Consider the following 19,977-nt stretch of genomic DNA (forward strand, 5'->3'; position numbering starts at 1 on the left):
TAGGCACCCCAGATAGGTACTGCTGCGGTATATACCTATACCACGATGCAGCTTACGCACATAAGTCTCACTTCTCAGGAAGGAAAAAACGCAAATGATAAATCGAACAAATATGTATTGTTCACGATGGTAGTCACATAATCAACAAGAAACACGCATAAATATCACATAATTACTCGGGCACCTGAAGGGAATTAGCCTTAGTTGTAAGCAGGGGTAGGCTTGTAAGTGGGGGCGGGCTCATAAGTGGGAGCAGGCTTGTAGGTGGGGGCAGGCTTGTAGGTGGGGGCGGGCTTGTAGGTGGGGGCGGGCTTGTAAGTGGGGGCAGGCTTGTAGGGGGCCGGGGCGGGACGGTAGGGGGCAGGGGCGGGCTTGTACGGGGCAGGCTTGTACTCGGGCTTGTACTCGGGGTACTGGGCCTCTCCCTCGTAGGTGACCTCGGCGTTGTATCCACCGTAGTGGTCGGCGGTGTACGTGACAGTCTGGATACGGCCGTCGGGCAGAGCCACCTTGTAGTAGCCGGTGGTCTGCTTGCCGTCGCTGTTCTCGTTGCGGGCGAATTCAGCGCCCGTGTAGTGGTCGTTGACAGCGTAATCGAAGGCGTACGGCTTGGCCTCTTCCTTGTACTGGGGCTCCGGGTGGTAGGGGGCCGGCTTGTAGGCCGGGGCCGGGTGGTACGGAGCCGGAGCAGGCTTGTATGGGGCAGGAGCCGGCTTGTACGGAGCCGGGGCCGGGCGGTAGGGCGCGGGGGCAGGCTTGTCGGCCGCAGCCACAGCCAGCACAGCGGCAACGATGAACAGCTGGAATAGAAAGTTTATTTCAATATACACCAAAGCCTTCCGACACATTTTCTTTACAGACGGACTGTCGAGCTAAGGAATGCTGAATATATGCTTATTTTAGACTAAAACAATTTCTTTTCGAGAAAGGGATAGTTTGGAAATGTTTTAGATTTCAACTTACTTAATCTTTTTTCGCTGATTCTTATGATGTTTAAAAATTTGATAAGAACTTTGCTAAAATGTATTTGATTTTAAAAGAAAAATCATGAAAATAGATAAAATTGACGATAAACATAACTTTTCAGCAATTTGTTCCTACTTACTTTTTTGACTTGAATGTTTAAATGAAAACCAATGAAAATAGATGGAAGGGAATATAAACACACTCTCGGCAAAACGTACTTAAAAAATGATAGAAATGCAGGCGTCCAACATTGCTTCCCCCCATATCTACCTATTATTACATCCTTTTTCAAGCTATTTGACCGAAGACATGCGCCGGCCATCCTATACATCGGAGAAGCAAGCTCGAACCACACGGCCTCACGCAGCGCCGCCGCTTACCTTCATGTTAGCAGAGGAGCGTTCACTGTGGGACTGGTTCCACTCACCAACTGATGCTCTGCGCCGCCGTGACCGGGCTTTTATGGCGGCGGCCTCACCAGCGAGATAGTCACCACCAGGGCGAAGGTAACGCCAGCCATCGACACTTCGCCCTCGCCGCTGGAGTGGCTTTAGTTGTAGGGGAGACTGGGGCAAAGCGGCCACCCGGGGCAAAGTGGCCACTCCGTATTTTAACCATTCACAATAGATGTCAACTGCAGCTATTGGTTGCCAATTATAGTTTTCCTCGCCGTCGTTCGAATGAGCCTGATCGGGTTTCCGGCCCGTCGCCATTGTTTTGCGATACACAAAAAAGTACTTCTTCCCAGATGTCTTACGGTTTTTTTTTAATGTTATTTTTTTCCATAACCGTCTGTAATTTCATTTGAGGGTTCTTGTTCACCCATTGTGTGGTTATCGTACATGTCTTCTACCAATTGTAATGCTTTAGCCCCACTTATAGCTGAGGTGGAATATTTTAGTCTTGGACTGTGTGGACTGCGGGGCAAAGTGGACGGGGCAAAATGGCCAGCTCCCAATTCAGTAGCGGCGGAACACCTTCAATTAAGGGAGGCACTGCCGACTTTTGGTCCCATTCTTTCCATGCAACGCCCATAGGGCCAATATTAAAATGCCAAAATCAAAGGGGGCACGGTGCCCCGGTGCCCTCCCCGTTCCGCCCCCTATGTCCCAATTGTCCCAATCATTTCCATCTGGACAAGAAACGTTATTGATATTTAAATGTATCAACTGCACAGTGCTGCACAGTGCACTGATATCATCGATAAGATAGCAATTAATGCTGTTTTTGATATTTCTCTCACAAAATAAAATCGCCCAAATGGACGAATAGCTATACTAGACGTTCCGCCCCCTATGTCCCAATTGTCCCAATCATTTCCATCTGGACAAGAAACGTTATTGATATTTAAATGTATCGTCCTGCTTTCATTTCGGCCGCTTTCTGGTTACACGAATTACCATAAAATGCAATGCGCTGTTTTTCCATGAATATCCTTGCATTGTTTGGCTACAGGTGGGAAGATGATAACATAAACATCCATCCTCGTTTAAACCTTGTTATCATCAACAACTCTAGTCGTCCATAAGGCAACTGACCTTCTCATGTTGGGGCAAAGAAATCGCCGGTGTCCACTTTGCCAAGGGGGCTGGGGCAAAGTGGCCAACATGCAACGATGTAAAGTTTCGCCAATATCCTCTAGATATGAACGCCTTTAGAAATGACACAAAGTTGAAATGAAAGGCAATTTAATGGGAATCATGTTGGCTTAAGAAGAATCTTTCCAAGTTTGAAAGGAGGCGTCGGCATAGAAACAAAAATAAGGGTGGCCCCTTTGCCCCTGTCTCCTCTACGTGCATGCTCTTCGTGCTTCATACCTATAAAGGGCGCTCTTTACATATAATCTGCTTTTCTTTTACGCGGATAACTGCAGTTGTGTGCCCGGTGAGGGTAGTACAATAAAGTACAATAAAAACTGAGGGTAGAGGGCAGTACAATAAAAACTGCAGTCAAAGTGCTTTCACAGCGTCTCCTCCTTCGTTTCTGGCTCCAGTTTCATGTCTGACTACATAGGTATAAATTTATAGACAAAGGAACATTTGGTTGCCTTGCATTGACATGCCTAATGACGCAATAAACCCATATCTATTTTGGCAAGAACTGCTTCGACCTATGGGCCATAGGGCTAATGTTAAAATGCCCAAATCAAAGGGGGGCACGGTGCCCCGGTGCCTCCCCGTTCCACCGCCTATGAGCACAGGTAGGCCTTGTTCCAATTACTGAATCATTCATGATTGACAAGCGAGAGCGACGTCGTTTCGTCAAAAATTATATCATGCCGGTGCTTAATTATCAATTATGTATAAGAACAACACACCAAAGCTCTTCGAAGCTATGATTGAACGAGAAAGCTGTCTTGTTTTGCATTTACAAAGTCGTAAGAGATCTGGGAATCTTCATTCAAATCAATAAGAGAAATAACAGAACAACTATACGACCTTTTATCTGACATCAAAGGTCACTAAATAATTGAAAGGCTAACATAGATTAGATAAGATACCGAAAGCCTTCTCCCTTGACCAGCAAAACGTTTATTTTTCCTCGAGATTTAGCCCTCGCCTGTGTGCGGCGTTTTCATCTCATCTCACATGTTTGAACGTTTAAAACCACAAAAAGACTACAAACGATCGGATAATGTGAGCCGACATATTCCGTATCGTGATTCCGCCCAAACATGGTTTCGAGAAAGAGGTCACAAGTCAAAGGACATTTGGGTCAAGATCGTGAAATTTTCAGGGCCAGGTGTAAAAATTAATCAGCTCGAGGGTATGCGACTTTCGTTGCGATAGGCCACTTTTTGCGCGATTTATCCGCAAAAAACCGAGAGGGGTCCATCCGACCCCCCACAAGTGCGAGGTTTAAACTAAAAGTCAATTAGAGCAAAACACAAAGGTACATAAATAAACAGAATATAGGGTCGCTTCGAATCTCCTGACCGTCTTTCTTTCTTGGCTATCCACGTTATGAAAGATATCCGGCTCAGATGAGTAGGTATTTATTATTGCAGGTGACACTGATCCTGTTCTCTTGAATGTTTAATATGATGAAAACATCAAAAGGCTGACCGAATCTTTGCAAAAACTGAGCTGCACAATGCAGATATTCACTTTCTCTTGCCGAAATGAATTAAATATTTAAATATATCAGGCATGTATGCACTTACCTAATTGTTGTTTAAGATGCCTGCTTTAAAACTTTTAGACGGCAACAAAGAAGCGAACTCGTTTGACGCGCTTCACATTTCTCTTTGACTGCCGCTCTTCAGAAGGTTGGAATATGGGTGCCCAGTGCCCACTCGGCGACGGCTGATGGAGACGGAGATCCGTCCGACTCGCACCTCACCCGTCCCGCCCCGCCCTTTACCCGCCCCTCCCCGCACGTCACCCGCCCTTCCCCGCACGTCACCCCCAACCCGACCCAGTCCGGTACACAGCCATCCCATCGACTCTGGGACTGGTAGCAGGTGCCGCGTTTTGGTTCCTGTATCGCTCGCTCCCGTGCAATGGGGTCAACACTAGCCGTTTTCACGATGGGCTTCACATCACATCACATCACATGTATTTGAACTTCCAGGCGCATGTATAAATTAGTACAGAAGAATCCACGTGCTTAAGTCAAGGTACAATATTTACACTGGTCCTTCTGCCGTGAAGTGAAGGTTTCTTGTTACATATATGGTGCGATTTGGTCAAATTAGTTTCATAGCTGATTCTTAAAAGTTTTCAGACTGAATTGAACTGTATAACTATAGTTGCTTGTATACCTGATTTATCAAATTATTATACATAAATTTCTATTAAAAATTGAAATGATTTCATGATGTGAAGATGATTATTGTGCAAGATATTTGGTTGGAGTTGGTCAAATTTGGTGCACTTGCCAGATTATAGCCCGCGGTGAAAAAGGCTGGGCACGGCTAGCACGACTTGGTGGCCCGTCCCTCGGAAAGGTCTCAGCTGCGGCGGCGCATCGTGGTGGCCGGCCAGATAAATTTCTTCCGACACCTACAATATCCTAATATCCCGCAGCCATGGAATGGCTTCACTTAACCGGGAGGCTCTGAAATCAACAAAATAAGGATGGCCTCGCATACTGCACGGATCACATCGGCAAACCAGTGATATTTGTCTTCTCGCCGAGAGTAGCAACAAAAGGGAAATATTGCATTTTGGTTGAATTAAACTTTTACCTATTACTTCGAAACTAAAGACAGCGAGTTGAGCCAGTGACGGTCTCTCTCTCTCTCTCTCTCTCTCTCTCTCTCTCTCTCTCTCTCTCTCTCTCTCTCTCTCTCTCTCTCTCTCTCTCTCTCTCTCTCTCTCTCTCTATCTCTCTCTCTCTTTCTCACCTCTCTCTCTTTCTCTCCTCCTCTCTCTCTCTCTCTCTCTCTCTCTCTCTCTCTCTCTCTCTCTCTCTCTCTCTCTCTCTAAGATGTGTAGCATCGCGCGTCTCTGTGATGTCAGGCTTTTTTACTGACTAAAGGCATCACATTCGAATTATCCCAACCTTGTCGATAAAAATCCATTTCATGCAAGGAAAGACGACTGTATAGTGTATATTAATTTAATCAAAGTAAGTAAAAAGTGTTCGTGAATGGGTATTTGTGGTTGTTGAAGTCAAATTAGTTTCAAGACGTGGAAAGGTATAAGACAGGGGGGGGGGGCTTATGAACAGTCTGAGAAATAGTATGATGAGTAATAAGAGCACAGGTAAGTCATCACCACAGAGATTGGTATGTTCGGTGTCCGTGGTTGTGCGAGGCGGAGTCAGAGGCGTGGAACCACCCCCGGCTACCTCCCGGCCGCCGCCGCCGCCATAAAAGCCCGGTCACGACGGCTCAGGGCATCAGTTGGTGAGTGGAACCAGACCCACAGTGAACTCTCCTCTGCTAGCATGAAGGTGAGCGGTGGAGTGGGAAGAAGACGCACGGCCGAGACATCCTACCGGTCACAGACGATAGGGAATGGAACGGCCCTGGTCTGTGCGTTTGACGATCTTTGATGAATCATATCATACACTGTAAAAAAAGATTAGCACCCCGGTGTGCTAGTCGGATGCTGCGGTTCTGGAACAAGAGCCCTGGGTGCTTATCCTGTACTTAAAATGTTCTACATTTAGCAGTCTAAGACTCTTAGGTACTTGTCTAAGCTCCGAAATTGACAATTTGCCCGCACTTGAAGCACTTCCCTGCTTCAAGGGTGCTTGGAATAGCACCAACGCACGGATGGTGCTAATCTAAGCATCAGTTTTAAGCACCATGATCAAACTTCAGAGCTGATGAAAGCACCCAAAATATGCTTCATCGATTTTGGCGGGAACATCGCATCCGTTCGGTGCTAATTGGTTTGCTTGTTCAGTATCTGGGTGCTTACGTCGTACGAAAAAAGCAGCGAATTCAGAAAGCGCGCGGGATTCGCGACGCCATTTGCATTTGTCAAGTCAGTTGTGCGGGAGAGCTCGGCCGGGTTGGTTGGTCCATGTGCGTGCGGTCAGTGATAGAAACAGTGATGGTGTTGGTCGTTTGTAGGCGAATACGGGTATTCGTGAGTGACAATACTGAAGTGGGTGTCGTCTTAACTGAAATGAAGACCGAGTCTGAAGTCTGAAACGGAGCATCAATGGAGGAGCTGCGTGGGAACTTTCCAGCCTTGTCGGAGTGCTAAGGTGGGCTTGCACTGACCTGCTGTCGTGCTATGAATAATAATGGATGTAATTCCACACCTTTTTAGGGTTGATAAGGCAAAGTTTTATCGACATTTTACCAGATGGGCGACAGATAACTGATGGCTAATGAAGTGAATTATAATCTTTACAGTGAAAGAGACAGTGCAGACTGCAGAATGCAGATGGCATATTTTTCCATTTATCTATTACGGGCATGATTGACGGCAGACGTGGCTGTTTAGGGCGGCGGCCGCAGCCTGTATAGCGGCGCCGATATGTTGTGATTTATCAGCTTATGTTATAATGCCAGGGGAGCGGCCCTGTGGCACTGTTCGCATGGACGTGCTGATATTATGTTGTTGTTGTTTTTTTTTTTAATTTGTAAAAAGGTGCTTTGTGATTAAGATGTTTACGCTTGTGCTTAAATTTAACTCTAATAACCGTCATACGTCATGTCCATTACCATAAATAAACGACAAACAACTAAACAACTAAACGTGTTTGCAGCATGAGGTAGGCATTAAGAATCGCAATGTTCCTTTCGATTTAGCTCGGCTCCCGGCCGGCGGCTACGTCCCTCGCCGCCACTCTTCAAAATGCGTCTAAGTTTTCTCCGCTCCGAATAAAAGTCCCGGCCTCCGCCAGAGGCTCGAGAAGGTCGGTGTCAAGTACCCATGTGCTTAGCACGTGCTTACGCTGTAGCACCATACGGCAGTAAGCACCCACTAGGAGCTGAAAATTGAACTCGGCACATTTTTGGGTGCTAGACGCATGCTAGGGTGCTTCGGTGCCAATGTTAGCACCCGAGCTCTTAATGAAGCACCCTTTGGGTGCGTGAATTTAGCACCAAAGCACCAAAACGGTGCTAGTGCTAGCACCTATTTAGCACCTATGGCTCTTAATGAAGCACCCTTTGGGTGCGTGAATTTAGCACCAAAGCACCAAAACGGTGCTAGTGCTAGCACCTATTTAGCACCTATGGCTCTGAACTAAGCACTCTTTGGAGTGTAAGTTGAGCACCAAGATGGTGCTAATGCTAGCATCTAGGGCTCTTGAGTAAGCACCATTTGGGGCATACATTAAGCACCAACAGGATACTGAAAATTGAACTCTGACTTATGACCCAAAGGGTGCTAATCTTTTTTTACAGTGTAGTGTTAATTGAAATTTAGTGCACATTACATGACATTTATCTTACATATAACATTTTCATAACATTTGCATAACATATAACATTAAGATAGTCTAACTTAACCAGAAATGATTCTAATAATTGACTGAAAGGGACCCTCCCACCTTCAAAAAAGCTAATGAATTGACATGAAAGTGATGTCGCTCGGTTCAGAAAGAGCGAAAACGAATATCTACCAAATTTCACCGAAAAATATTCATCGGTTATCAAGATATTAGACTCTTACTTTTTTACTTTTTGGGATCTCCGCTGTTCCTAGCGACTTTATTTGGAAGCAATAGTTTGGCAGCTGAAAGTGCAACACTTCTTGCGCGTAAAGTAGCATTACCACCGTGTGCTACTAAACGTTTTAGCAAAAGATTTCAAATCGTTAGATCTGCGCTGACGTCACACATTCAGAGGGGGCATTCAAATGCATGAGCCCCTCTGGATTCAAAGTGCTGCAACTTAAAAAATGAGATATTTCCGATTTGAGGCATTTCTCGATGTTGTGAGTGCTCAAACCGGTAGCTGCAGGCCAGGGACCCAATTTTGGCTATCTCAACTCAAAACTAATGTTATGGCGGGATGGTCACTTTAAGTATTTTCCCAAAAATGTAACGTTCTTACAGAAAGTGCTAGCCAGCTGCCAAGTTTCATATAATGACGCTAGCATACACTTATGCATATCTTGTTACCTTTTCCTTTAGAACATTTACAAAACCTTGCTAATTAAAACAGTCACCGATCCCGCAATATTCCACAAAATACGGACAAAAATATAGCCGTTAACAAATGTTACAAATTGCAATCTTCTTCTGTTCCAGCTGTTCATCGTTGCCGCCGTGCTGGCTGTGGCTGCGGCCGACAAGCCTGCCCCCGCGCCCTACCGCCCGGCCCCGGCTCCGTACAAGCCGGCTCCTGCCCCGTACAAGCCGGCTCCGGCTCCGTACCACCCGGCCCCGGCCTACAAGCCGGCCCCGGCCTACAAGCCGGCCCCCTACCACCCGGAGCCCCAGTACAAGGAGGAGGCCAAGCCGTACGCCTTCGACTACGCCGTGAAGGACGGCTATTCGGGTGCTGATTTCGCCCGCAACGAGAACAGCGACGGGCAGCAGACCAGTGGCTATTACAAGGTGGCTCTGCCCGACGGCCGTATCCAGACTGTCACGTACACCGCTGACCACTACGGTGGATACAACGCCGAGGTCACCTACGAGGGAGAGGCCCAGTACCCCGAGTACAAGCCCGAGTACAAGCCTGCCCCGTACAAGCCCGCCCCTGCCCCCTACCGTCCCGCCCCGGCCCCCTACAAGCCTGCCCCCACCTACAAGCCCGCCCCCACTTACAAGCCCGCCCCCACCTACAAGCCCGCCCCCACCTACAAGCCCGCCCCCACCTATGAGCCCGCCCCCACTTACAAGCCTACCCCTGCTTACAACTAAGGTTATTCTCTTCACGTGCCCGAGTAAATATGTGATATTTATGCGTGTTTCTTGTTGATTATGTGACTACCATCGTGAACAATACATATTTGTTCGATTTATCATTTGCGTTTTTTCCTTCCACGTGTCGCCTTAACCCGCGCCCTGGTGGGGTCTGTTTATAACGCGACCTGGTGGGGGGGGGGGGGCTATTTTTTGCCCCCCCCCTCGTATCTCCGAAACTACTGGACGGATCCGCAAAATTCAAACGGCGTTCGATAGCCCTGTCAAATTTGTCGAGGGAAACCAAATTTTATTGACCTCGGGGTCACCGATGACGTCACAGGTCAGGTCAAAGATAAAATGTTTCACCGTTCACGGGGCTTCTAGGGAAAGCGCTATAACACCGAGTAAAACGCATTTTGTCGAAAATCAGCGATAAGACGTCAGTTGTCTAGTACATATGTTGCTATTGGAGGTCACTGGTCATACCAGGTCAGGTCACAGGTCAGGTCACCAAAGGTCACCAAGGGTCACCACATGAACCCAACTTTACTAAGGTTGTGCGATGCATGTTTTATGGCCAGTTTTTCATTTACAACCCAATGGTGTTGGTTATAAGACCATCAGGTACGGTTTAGGTCACTTTCTGGTGGAGGTCAGGTCAAGGTCAGGTCAAAAAAGGTCAAATTTCAAAGTTGATATTTTTGGATAAAAAGGGTATCGATTCGATGCAGCTCGTCACGGGGAGTCTAATGGTGGTCTTTGTTTTGCACTACGAGGTCTAGAATTGCTAAAAATTGAGTTTGAAAATTTGACGTCATCAATTTTGAACAGTTTATTCGCTATAACTTCGCCAAAAAAAGAGGTATCAATCTAAAATTTGGTATGTGGATGGAAGGCGGTAAGGACTATCACATATATTCCGGTTTTTGCGAAATTCAAAAAACTTTTTGGATTTTTTGACTATTATATCCCAAAAATCTATTTTTTTATTTTTGGGGGTCAAAATAAAAAGATTCAAAAATCCGAGATAGCAGTTTTGTAGCCCTTTCAATTCTACAGCTTTTATGTCCTAAACATTTTTCTGTATTTGCAAAGCTATAGGCCTGACAGCTCTTCCCGCGAAACCCTTTTTTGGGTCGAAAACGGCAGAACATGACGTCACTCTGACGTCATTTCCGGCCAACCTATCATAGCTTTTGTAAAAATTTTTGGTCACAATGTGTAAAATTGATGTCCGGGAGGGTACTGAAAGTTTGGTGACGATCGGCGCAGCGGTTCTGGAGATATATCGAAAAGTCTGGAGGGGGGGGGGCAAAAAATAGCCCCCCCACCAGGTCGCGGGTTAAAACAGCTGCACAGCCTGTCCTAATTCAATGCTCAGCAATGCCGAACCTTATGATTAAAATCAATGACCTTACCTAGGGTGATCAATAAAGAATGACATGAAGCTAGCCCCCGCGAGGAGCACATAATATGAATTTTAACGTATAAACAGCACACCGTTAGAATGATAATTCTTGTACATTTTATAAAACACAAATGGAAGTCGGTTGCAACTATTCCTTTGTCTGTAGGAGGTACTCGAAGTGTTCTCCCCTCTACGCGCAAGAGATCGGCCCGGCGCCGGATGCGCCGCACGACGCGTCTTAGATGGTCGCCGATCACCCAATGGGCGAGATCTTCGAGAATTCACGACAGCCTTCGGTTCATCGAGGGTCTTGCTTTGGCTCCGCAACTCTTTGATCTGCTTGGGGCCGAAAGCAGAAGCTCAGATAGGAAAAACTCAGGACTACAGAGAGAACAGGGGTGCTGGGTCCGTGCTGAGTCCTTGAGAGGTGGGGATAGTCTAACCATTCTTCGAAAATCAGCCCAATATTCACATCTGCAAGGCTTCAGAAGACCTGGGAATGTCCTTTTGGAAGGTATGGGCATTGGGCAGCTATCCGGAAGGACCTGAACTGAAAACGATACCACCCGCTCCTTATGACCGTTCTCTCCGCTGACGGCCTGGTGTCGAGGTTGGAAGCGTGCACCTTCTGGCTCAATCAGGCGAAATAATTGTTCGAACAGGTGATGGGAGTGACGAGAAGTGGTGTGTGCTACAGCAAGCACCCCACAGGAAGTATACAGTCTCTGGTCACCGACAAATCACCAGAAGCTGATTCCATGCAAGAATGCTCACGGAGCGAAAGCCATGGACGAGCTCTACCGTGCGGAGAAGGGAGGGGACTAGCACCTCCTGTAGGCAAACAAGGTGTCACAACTGACCGTTTTTGTTTGTGTAATGTCAAATGTCCAAGAATTATCATTCTAATGGTGTGCTGTTTATGTGTTACTTGCCTTCCGTGGGGGCACACTTTACGTCATTCTTTATTGATCACGTTGTATTTACTCAGCTCGTAGCCGTGCATTCCAGCGTACAGGTCTCGCGGGTTTTAACGGTGGGTTTTGTACAGTAGGTCTATTAAAAAAGTCCCCAGCACCAGTGGGCGCTGCATTCGCTGAGCCGAACCCCCGTCTGCCCGTCCCATATCGCGCCGGGCTCAGGTCAGGTAGGGTCAGCGGGACCGCTCGGTCCGGTCCGCGGGTGGTGGACGGGCGGCCGGTAACGCTTTCCGCCAGCCAGCCGTAGAATCCAACAAACGGGACGGCCACCGCTCAGCGCAGCGAAACCGGTGTTAAAGAATGGCAGTGGATGTTCATGGCCACAATGATTTTGAGATAGTCATTGTTAGCCCGTGCCCCACAGGAATGCCTAGACGCTCACGCCCTGTTGGAGGGGAACTGGGGATTGAGCATCATTCTTATAACTCAGCTTATAACTCAGCAAAAGTAGCAAAAAGCAGAAAAAATACTTCAGCCAATTTTAGATCGGGTCAGAGCAAAAGATCATGTCACCAGAGGTCATCGATGGTAAAATTTTGCTTGGACAGGGTGCGTTGCGCGCACCGGTGCATTGGGTTTCCAATTTCCATGGAAACATCAACAGACTCGGAAGCTCGTAACGCTAGCGTGGAGCCGAATTCATATCAACCGCCGCAACAATGCATGGCAGCGCAGCGCAGCGTGCTGCAGCGCGGGGCCGTGAAACATCGCCCAGGGCTATCCATGTGTCAGGGCAATCCAACCCACGTGATGGGCTCGGCCCCAGCGGAGCATGAGGCCCAGAACTCCCGCCCAAGCCCCCTGTCTCCCCCTAATTCCTGTCATCCTTCCCACTCTGAAATCGACCGAAAGAGCCTAACCTAACACAACAAGCAGCTCGCTTACCGCTATGTCTGAATAATATTGTCAGATTTAATTAAGGTCAACGGCTTAGCACGTAAATAACAGCAACTACCGTCTGCCACCATCGGTATTATGAGAAAACCAATTGCTTTTCCACAAACACTAAAAGTTTTAAGCTAAACTTGCACATGAAATTAATTTTACCAGCCTCGTGTTCCTCTTATCAAAACGCTTCGAATGAATCAAAAGTTGATCTTTAAAGGTCATTTGAAGAATTTGGCCTTTGTTCAAAGACATGACCTGACCAGAAATGGTCATGATGCATAGCAGGATATTAGATCCGTATCGTGGAACTTTGCAAACACTTTAGATGATTTCATAACTTAAGCATGTCTATCAAAATATTTGTTACATGGCTTATGTGTAAGCTGGGTGTGTGATCATGCTTACGAGTATGTTGAACGCAACTGATAATGTTCTGTTGGCCACAATTTCTATATTTAATTTCTCCTCCCGGATTTCATATTTTTATTAATGACACCTTAACGATGTCGAGAAAAAACGCTTAGGAGATTTAACAGCCTGAGATACATTCAGTATAAGGAAGGGTCAAGTGTAGGGTTACTTTTATAAGAAAAGTCGAGAGGGGGAATTAAGTTCGGGGCAAGGGCGGATCCAGGGGCATCTGACAGGGGGCCCAATGCCATAAGGTTTTTGTTAGGATGGCACCTGCAGAACCTTACCTACCCCCAAATCCTACTCTCTCCCCGGATTCTGACCACTTAAATTGTTAGGTTGCCAAAAAAATAAATTAGCTAAAAAAATATACGTAGGTAACCTTGGCGGTAAAGGGCGGGGGAGGTCCCAACTTGACTGCGCCCTTGCAAATGTCAATCAGTGTCAAATCAATGTCAAACCTATTACCCTGGCGGCCAGGGTTACTTTTAAAGGGGGGGAAGAGGGGAATTTCCCCCCTTCGAAAATTCCGCTCCCCCTTTCAAATCGTGTCTGAACGGCTAGGGAGGGAAGGGGGAATTTCCCCCTTTCAAATTTATTTTGGAGCCCATTTTCAATCAATTCGCTATTCAGATTCTATAGTCATCGTTAATCAGATTCTCGTCATCAATCAACGTTGCTGGCGTTAAGATAATTATTAATTTTCAATTTTCGGTTCCATCCAACCATTTTACGTTCAGTGCAGCAGGAACTCCAGATTTGACCCGATACCGATCGGATAGTCGGTGGGACCGTCTCTTGTCTTGTCTCTTCCGTCTTTTCGCAATCACTGACATATCGGTACAGGCGTCGGCGTAGAAACCGGCGGGGGACGGGATTACCTCTCCGAACCAAGGGTGGATACAGGGGGAGGGGGGCAATGGGCCATGGCCCCTCCTTTGACGCAAAAAGAAGGTGACCCCCTTTTGGACCCCCTTTTATATTCTGTGTTCTTTCTCAGAAACGACCCATTTATTCACGATTATTTTCACTTTTTCATCGACGCCAAGGCCAGACATCTAAAATTTTTGTCCCAATATGACAATGGCCGTGTTTAACCATCCTCCAAACCGGAATCATTGAAGGAAAAACAACGTTATTTTTGTCCCATAGGCATCAAAGCTTTGAGTAATAAATGACTTTTCTCTTTATGCAGCATTCACGTTCATCTGCTTTGCATGCAGAGCAGGGCGCAAAAAAAAATGTACCTCATCACAGCCGGCTTTCCCAATGGAACTTTCACTGCTCACTAATACCTACTAATAATAATAATTCAAGTTTTGTGCTTCATTAGTTTTTGTTCGGATATCACTGCCCACCTTGTAGTTGTAGAGGTTGCAGTTTTGTAGCGCCGTCGTTTCTCTACATACACGACCACACAAAGAACTTTGGAATTGCTTAACTGTAGCTTTTGTGAGCGTTTAAGAATTTCATGTTTTTTGCTCATTTTTGCTCGAACAGTTTGACATCAATTACTCCTGACCTAAGGTGACCTAAGACTTGAAATTTTGTGCGAAGGTTTCAAATTGATGCCCGGTAAGGTACTAAAAATTTGGCGGCGCTGCGCGCCGCCGTTTTTCGCTTTTCAAGAAAACCCACATGGGGGCCAAAATGACCTCCAATCAGGGCGCGGATTAACCTCTCTCTTTAGAAAGGCGTTACTTAATGTTTGGCCGGGGTATACCTACTAGTTATTGATACCACTGATAGGTTGATACTACTGATTGGCATTTGCAAGGGCGCAGTCAAGTTGGGACCTCCCCGCCCCTTACAGCCAAGGTAGGTGCGTATATTTTTTAGCAAAATTATTTTTTGGCAACCTTCCAAAATAAAGTGGCTGAAACCCGAGGAAAGAATAGGATTTGGGGATAGGTAAGGTTCTGCGGGCTCCATCCTAACGAAAAACCTAATGGTATTGCCGCCCACCCCCCTTTCAGATGCCCCTGGATCCGCCTTTGCCACGAACTTTATTCCCCCTCTCAACTTTTCCTGTAAAAGTAACCCTGCCCTGGCCAAACATCAATTAGCGCCTTTCTAAATAGAGAGAGGTTAACACGTGACTATTTTTGCTAGGCCAAGACCGATTGAAGGACCCTGGTTCGAAGGAAGACCCCTGGTTCGCAGCGTGTTATGCGTGTTAATGTTAGAGGTCATGACCCCCGTCCCCCGCCAGTTTCTACGCCGACGCCTGTAGCGATATGTCAGTGATTTCGAAGAGACGGAAGAGACAAGACAAGAGACGGTCCCACCGACCATCCGATCAGTATCGGGTCAAATCTGTAGTTCCCGCTACACTGAACGTAAAATGGTTGGATGGAACCTCAAATTGAAAATGATCTAAGCGCCAGCAACGTTGATTGATGACTAGAGTCTGATCAAGGATGATTATAGAATCTGAGTAGCGAATTGATTGAAAATGGGCTCAAAAAATGAATTTGAAAGGGGGAAATTCCCTCTTCCCTCCCTAGCCGTTCACGCACAATTTGAAAGGGAGCGGAATTTTCGAAGGGGGGAAATTCCCCTTTTCCCCCTTTAAAAGTTACTCGGGGTCAAGGGTGCTAGATTCCTTCCGTCCTCGCTATCCTCAGGAAAAACCAATCCGCATCGCCCCTAGTCTTCATGGTTCCCTCTCTGGACTGGAGGTCACCCCACCAGCCAACCTGTAGTTGATGTCGGTTCCATTCCAGGACACATAATCCTCTTCGGGTGACCGTTGGGGAGACGGCTGGACCGCCCCCGCGACAGGGCAATCGTCCCACGGGAACAGTCACGCTTCCGCAAATCACTGTCGCTGGCTCGCACAACCAAATTACTACACCAGAGCATAGTTATGTCATAGAGCTCTGCAAGGGACTTCTCAGACCGAAAAAGATGGCTCCCAACAAAACAAACAATTTTATCATTCATTTTTGCATCTCATCAGGCACCACCTGTTTTCAGGGTGTTTATTATGCGTTCCGTCCAAAAAAAGCGCAGTTCAACTTTCTCCCATTGACTTCAGCGATCTCAAAATTGACCCGACCTTTCTGTCAGCAATGTCAAACTTGCAAAAAAAAACGTTTCAAATACATATACTGTTGCCCATTGAAATCGCTGAAGGTTCTAAAGCGATCGGTTAGTCGATGTATTTAGATATGATGACTGATGAGCACAGGAACTTTCCTTGAGGTAAGGTCACTTAACGTGACCTGGTGCTATGACCTTGAATGACTTGCCTTGGGCGGGAAAAAATGGGTCATTTGAAATCTTAAAATGTTAGATTTTAACAATAATTGCAAACCTTTACCTATCCCGGCCAAATAGTGAGTGAGAAGGGAGCGATTCCCCAACCCCATGTTTAGCTCCTATAATTGAGCTAACTGCTAGAGCCTCGCGGGAAAAAAACGAGCGCTTGCGTCGTTACGTGACGCAGCGACTGTTATCCCATTTTAAAATATCAGTGACCTCTTAGGGCAGGTCAAGGGCCCCAAGGCATTGGATCGGTTTTTGGTGAATAACTTCGCCAAAAAATGGTCGCATTATCGTCATTTCGATACAATCGTGTTTTCTGTTCTCAGACGCGTCGATTTATATGCTTTTTTGCTTAGGTGAAGCAACTTAGGATGTTTAGGTCAATGTCATGTTAGGGCAACACAGGTCACGAAGCTGTTGAAAGGAGGACATGTTGCATAACATTTGATTCGGCAAGTCTTGCAGAGTCCATTGATGGCTGTCCCGACTGGCTAGCTCATTTTGATCGGGAGTTATTGACGAAGCACTCCTATTGACGAGCACTCCGTCACGCAAGGTGAACAATGCAAAAGTGAAGCATTAAACCTTGCCAAGAATGTATGAAGTCACGATTTCATGTGCTTGAGGTATAGTTTTTAGGTCATTTCCGACGCCAAATTAACAGTTTCCATATTTTCCCATTATGCTTATATGACACTAAGTGCGTTACGGATTTGCATCATTTTATAACCGACAACCGTGCAGTCTGCAGAGGTTTACTTAAGACGTCATAGTTAAGTGACCCGACATGAAAACGTGGTTGATTTCAAATGATCCGGCTTGAATCAAATGTAAGGCATATGAAATGTCAGCCTTCTATCATCAGTGTGCTTTGAGCTACCGCAAAAAAAATACATGGTGGCGGCATCCATCCCCTCTTCTCGGCCGGCGAGGGTTAAACCTCGTTTCGAATTATTGCAGATAATGATGCGACCTAAAACAAAGCATTTATCTGTGTCTAGAACGGCCGCTGACTTGTTGGACAAGATCCCCAATCTTAATTTGCTAGATGGGAATAAAATACTCGGCATATGATACATATATATCCCACGATTTGCCCTCGCGCTAAGTCAATTCTAATCATCACTGTCGCTTTTTTATCAGAGATGATGTCGCCGCTAAACGGGTTGTTTTGTTTGCTTGCTTGCGTTGAATGGTCATTACGGATTATTGAAGGATTATGATATAATAGGAATGGGGCAAGGGAGGATATGCACTGCAGTGCAGGTGTTTAATTTAGATCACAAAGGCATCATTTCCGGCATCGTGCAGAGTCACTGTCTTCCCCTCCTCTGCACTGCGGCATCTCTGCGCCCCACGCACGGCGTCCTCACCCCACGGCCGGCCGCCGCCAACTGACCCACTCGCCGGGCGCCGCGACCTGACCCGTGTCACTGCCGCGGCCTGCGCGTGCGCAATAGAGTCGGGGCTGGAATCCGGGGGTTCGGCCGGCCGGCCGCCTCTGGAGCGGGGGACTTTTTTAGTAGACCTACTGTACCTAGAAAATTTAATGTTATGCTTCAGGCTATATTTTCGTCGTCTTATGCTTTTAAGTGTTGAAGATGCGATCGACTTGTTGGTTCACAAGCCGGCCATGATCGTGTAAAATGGCTTCACCGTAGATCGATTAGTTTCTGAGATATAACCGGAAATGTAAAAGTGCAAAACCTACCGCTTAATCTCGCGAGAGCCGTACGTAGCAACGTCCACAAAATGAGGACCGTCTGTATCGGCACGACAGGAACGAAGCTTTTGAAGGTGGTAGTGATGATTTCCTATCCTGCTGCATGGGTGAACTTAGTCGTAATTTCCGTCTCCCACCTTCTTATTTTTTTCTTACACAATGAAAAAATAGCCGAGCTATCGTTAAGTCCCATTGAGAAGATCCTTCTCCTAAATATTGTATAAAAGACGTAATCGACTTCTGCCTTTATTGTAAAATGTTTTTTTTTTTAACAAAGAAAAGACCTCTCACATTTTATAAGACTGTTGGAAGGCTTATGTGTTTAATCGTTGTGCGTTACCGCTTAAAACTGGCGACAGTGAAATAATGCGATACTTGGAACGTTTGTAAAATTTGGCTGTACTTATGAATGCAAAACAATCCCTGTTTGCCAGTATTAACAGCAATAGTTGCGCTGGAATATTTTTGCAGGTCCGATGTAACTGCACTGCCGAGTGATGTCATCCATCTTGATGCTGTCTCATTTGATAGACCGGATTGATGGCTGAGGGTTAAAACGATTCGTTTCGAGAGACTAGCTGTATTTCAGGTAACAACACTCGAATAAAAAACGACGAAAATTCATATCACATTCACAAACAGGACTGCACGAATAGGCATTTAAATAACCCGTTAGTTTTCCTCCGACTCAGACTCGTAAGTGGGGGTCGGCTCATAAGTGGGGGCCGGCTTATAGGTGGGGGCCGGCTCATAGGTGGGGGCGGGCTCGTAAGTGGGGGCGGGCTTGTAGGACGGGGTAGGCCTGTAGTTGCGGGCGGGCTTGTAGGTGGGGGCGGGGCGGTAAGGCGCAGGGGCAGGCTTGTACGGGGCAGGGGCAGGCTTGTAGGGGGCCGGGGCGGGACGGTACGGGGCCGGGGCCGGGCTGTACGGGGCAGGCTTGTACTCGGGCTTGTACTCGGGGTACTGGGCCTCTCCCTCGTAGGTGACCTCGGCGTTGTATCCACCGTAGTGGTCAGCGGTGTACGTGACAGTCTGGATACGGCCGTCGGGCAGAGCCACCTTGTAATAGCCACTGGTCTGCTTGCCGTCGCTGTTCTCGTTGCGGGCGAATTCAGCGCCCGTGTAGTGGTCGTTGACAGCGTAGTCGAAGGCGTACGGCCTGGCCTCCTCCTTGTACTGGGGCTCCGGGTGGTAGGGGGCCGGCTTGTAGGCCGGGGCAGGGTTGTAGGCCGGGGCCGGACGGTAGGGCTCAGGCTCGAGCTTGTCAGCTGCGGCCACAGCCAGCACGGCGGCAGCGATGAACAGCTGAAACAAAAATGCAATGATTAATTTTGACCTGATTTAATCAAAAGAGAAATATCATACCTATGCGACTACAGCAATGAAAATTCAAAGAAGGAAATAAATATTGCACTTTTAATGCACAGCAAGCACCTGACACTTTATTTCATCTCCATTCGTTTATTGGCCCCTTTCTCACAAGCAAAAAAAAAAAAAAAAGATTGGTAATTGAAAGGGTCATCATTGCAGCTTTTCCATAGATTTATGGTGGAATGCAGAACCCAACATTGCTATGGTGCTCCTCAGTATAATGCGGCAAAAAGTGCATCTTGGTGGCCCACCGCTCCACACATTTTTACTGCACACTGCTCTTGTACATCTATGCTCTTCCGATCCGTGACAGACAGTGAGTCCTTGAGAGAACTTTTCCGATCCTCTGTGACCAGTAACATGTCTCGGCCGTGCGGCTTCTTCCCGCTCCAATGCTTACCTTCATGTTAGCAGAGGAGAGTTCACTGTGGGACTGGTTCCACTCACCAACTGATGCTCTGAGCCGCCGTGACCGCGCTTTTATAGCGGCGGCGGCGGCCGGGAGGTAGCCGGGGGCGGTCCCGCGCCTCTGACCCCACCCCAGACCACGCCACACCCAGAATCAGTTACCAATGGGTCTGGTCTTCATGATGGGTAACGCCCCCTCTTTCGCAAACACCTCTGACTCGTGCAACTGCGGTGCGGCGGTGTTCATCGAATGAGGGCTGCCTCTTGCTTCACAGACTGCTCCGATTCGC

General features: G+C 47.1%; 2 protein-coding genes across 4 annotated transcripts; one reads left to right on the forward strand and one right to left on the reverse strand.

Moving 5' to 3' along the window:
* Positions 1-95: 95 nt before the first annotated feature.
* Positions 96-19,739, reverse strand: LOC122378363 (adhesive plaque matrix protein-like). 3 transcript variants are annotated; one of them, XM_043359341.1, is made up of 2 exons: positions 19,680-19,732; positions 96-800 (listed from the first exon to the last, which is right to left on the reverse strand). In XM_043359341.1, the coding sequence occupies exons 1-2, from the start codon at positions 19,683-19,685 to the stop codon at positions 201-203; spliced, it is 606 nt and encodes a 201-aa protein (XP_043215276.1). In that variant the 5' UTR covers positions 19,686-19,732; the 3' UTR covers positions 96-200. The 3 variants fall into 3 exon arrangements, with proteins under 3 accessions (XP_043215276.1, XP_043215275.1, XP_043215274.1); XM_043359340.1 differs by lacking the exon at positions 19,680-19,732 and adding an exon at positions 1,347-1,468; XM_043359339.1 differs by lacking the exon at positions 96-800 and adding an exon at positions 18,473-19,213 and having other exon boundaries at positions 19,680-19,739.
* Positions 5,814-9,350, forward strand: LOC122378364 (cuticle protein 7-like). The gene is made up of 2 exons (XM_043359342.1): positions 5,814-5,865; positions 8,629-9,350. The coding sequence occupies exons 1-2, from the start codon at positions 5,860-5,862 to the stop codon at positions 9,244-9,246; spliced, it is 624 nt and encodes a 207-aa protein (XP_043215277.1). The 5' UTR covers positions 5,814-5,859; the 3' UTR covers positions 9,247-9,350.
* Positions 19,740-19,977: the final 238 nt, after the last annotated feature.

This window comes from Amphibalanus amphitrite, unplaced genomic scaffold, assembly GCF_019059575.1.
Source record: "Amphibalanus amphitrite isolate SeventyFive unplaced genomic scaffold, NRLGWU_Aamphi_draft 000058F_arrow, whole genome shotgun sequence".
In the NCBI taxonomy this organism is placed as follows: Eukaryota; Metazoa; Arthropoda; class Thecostraca; order Balanomorpha; family Balanidae; genus Amphibalanus; species Amphibalanus amphitrite.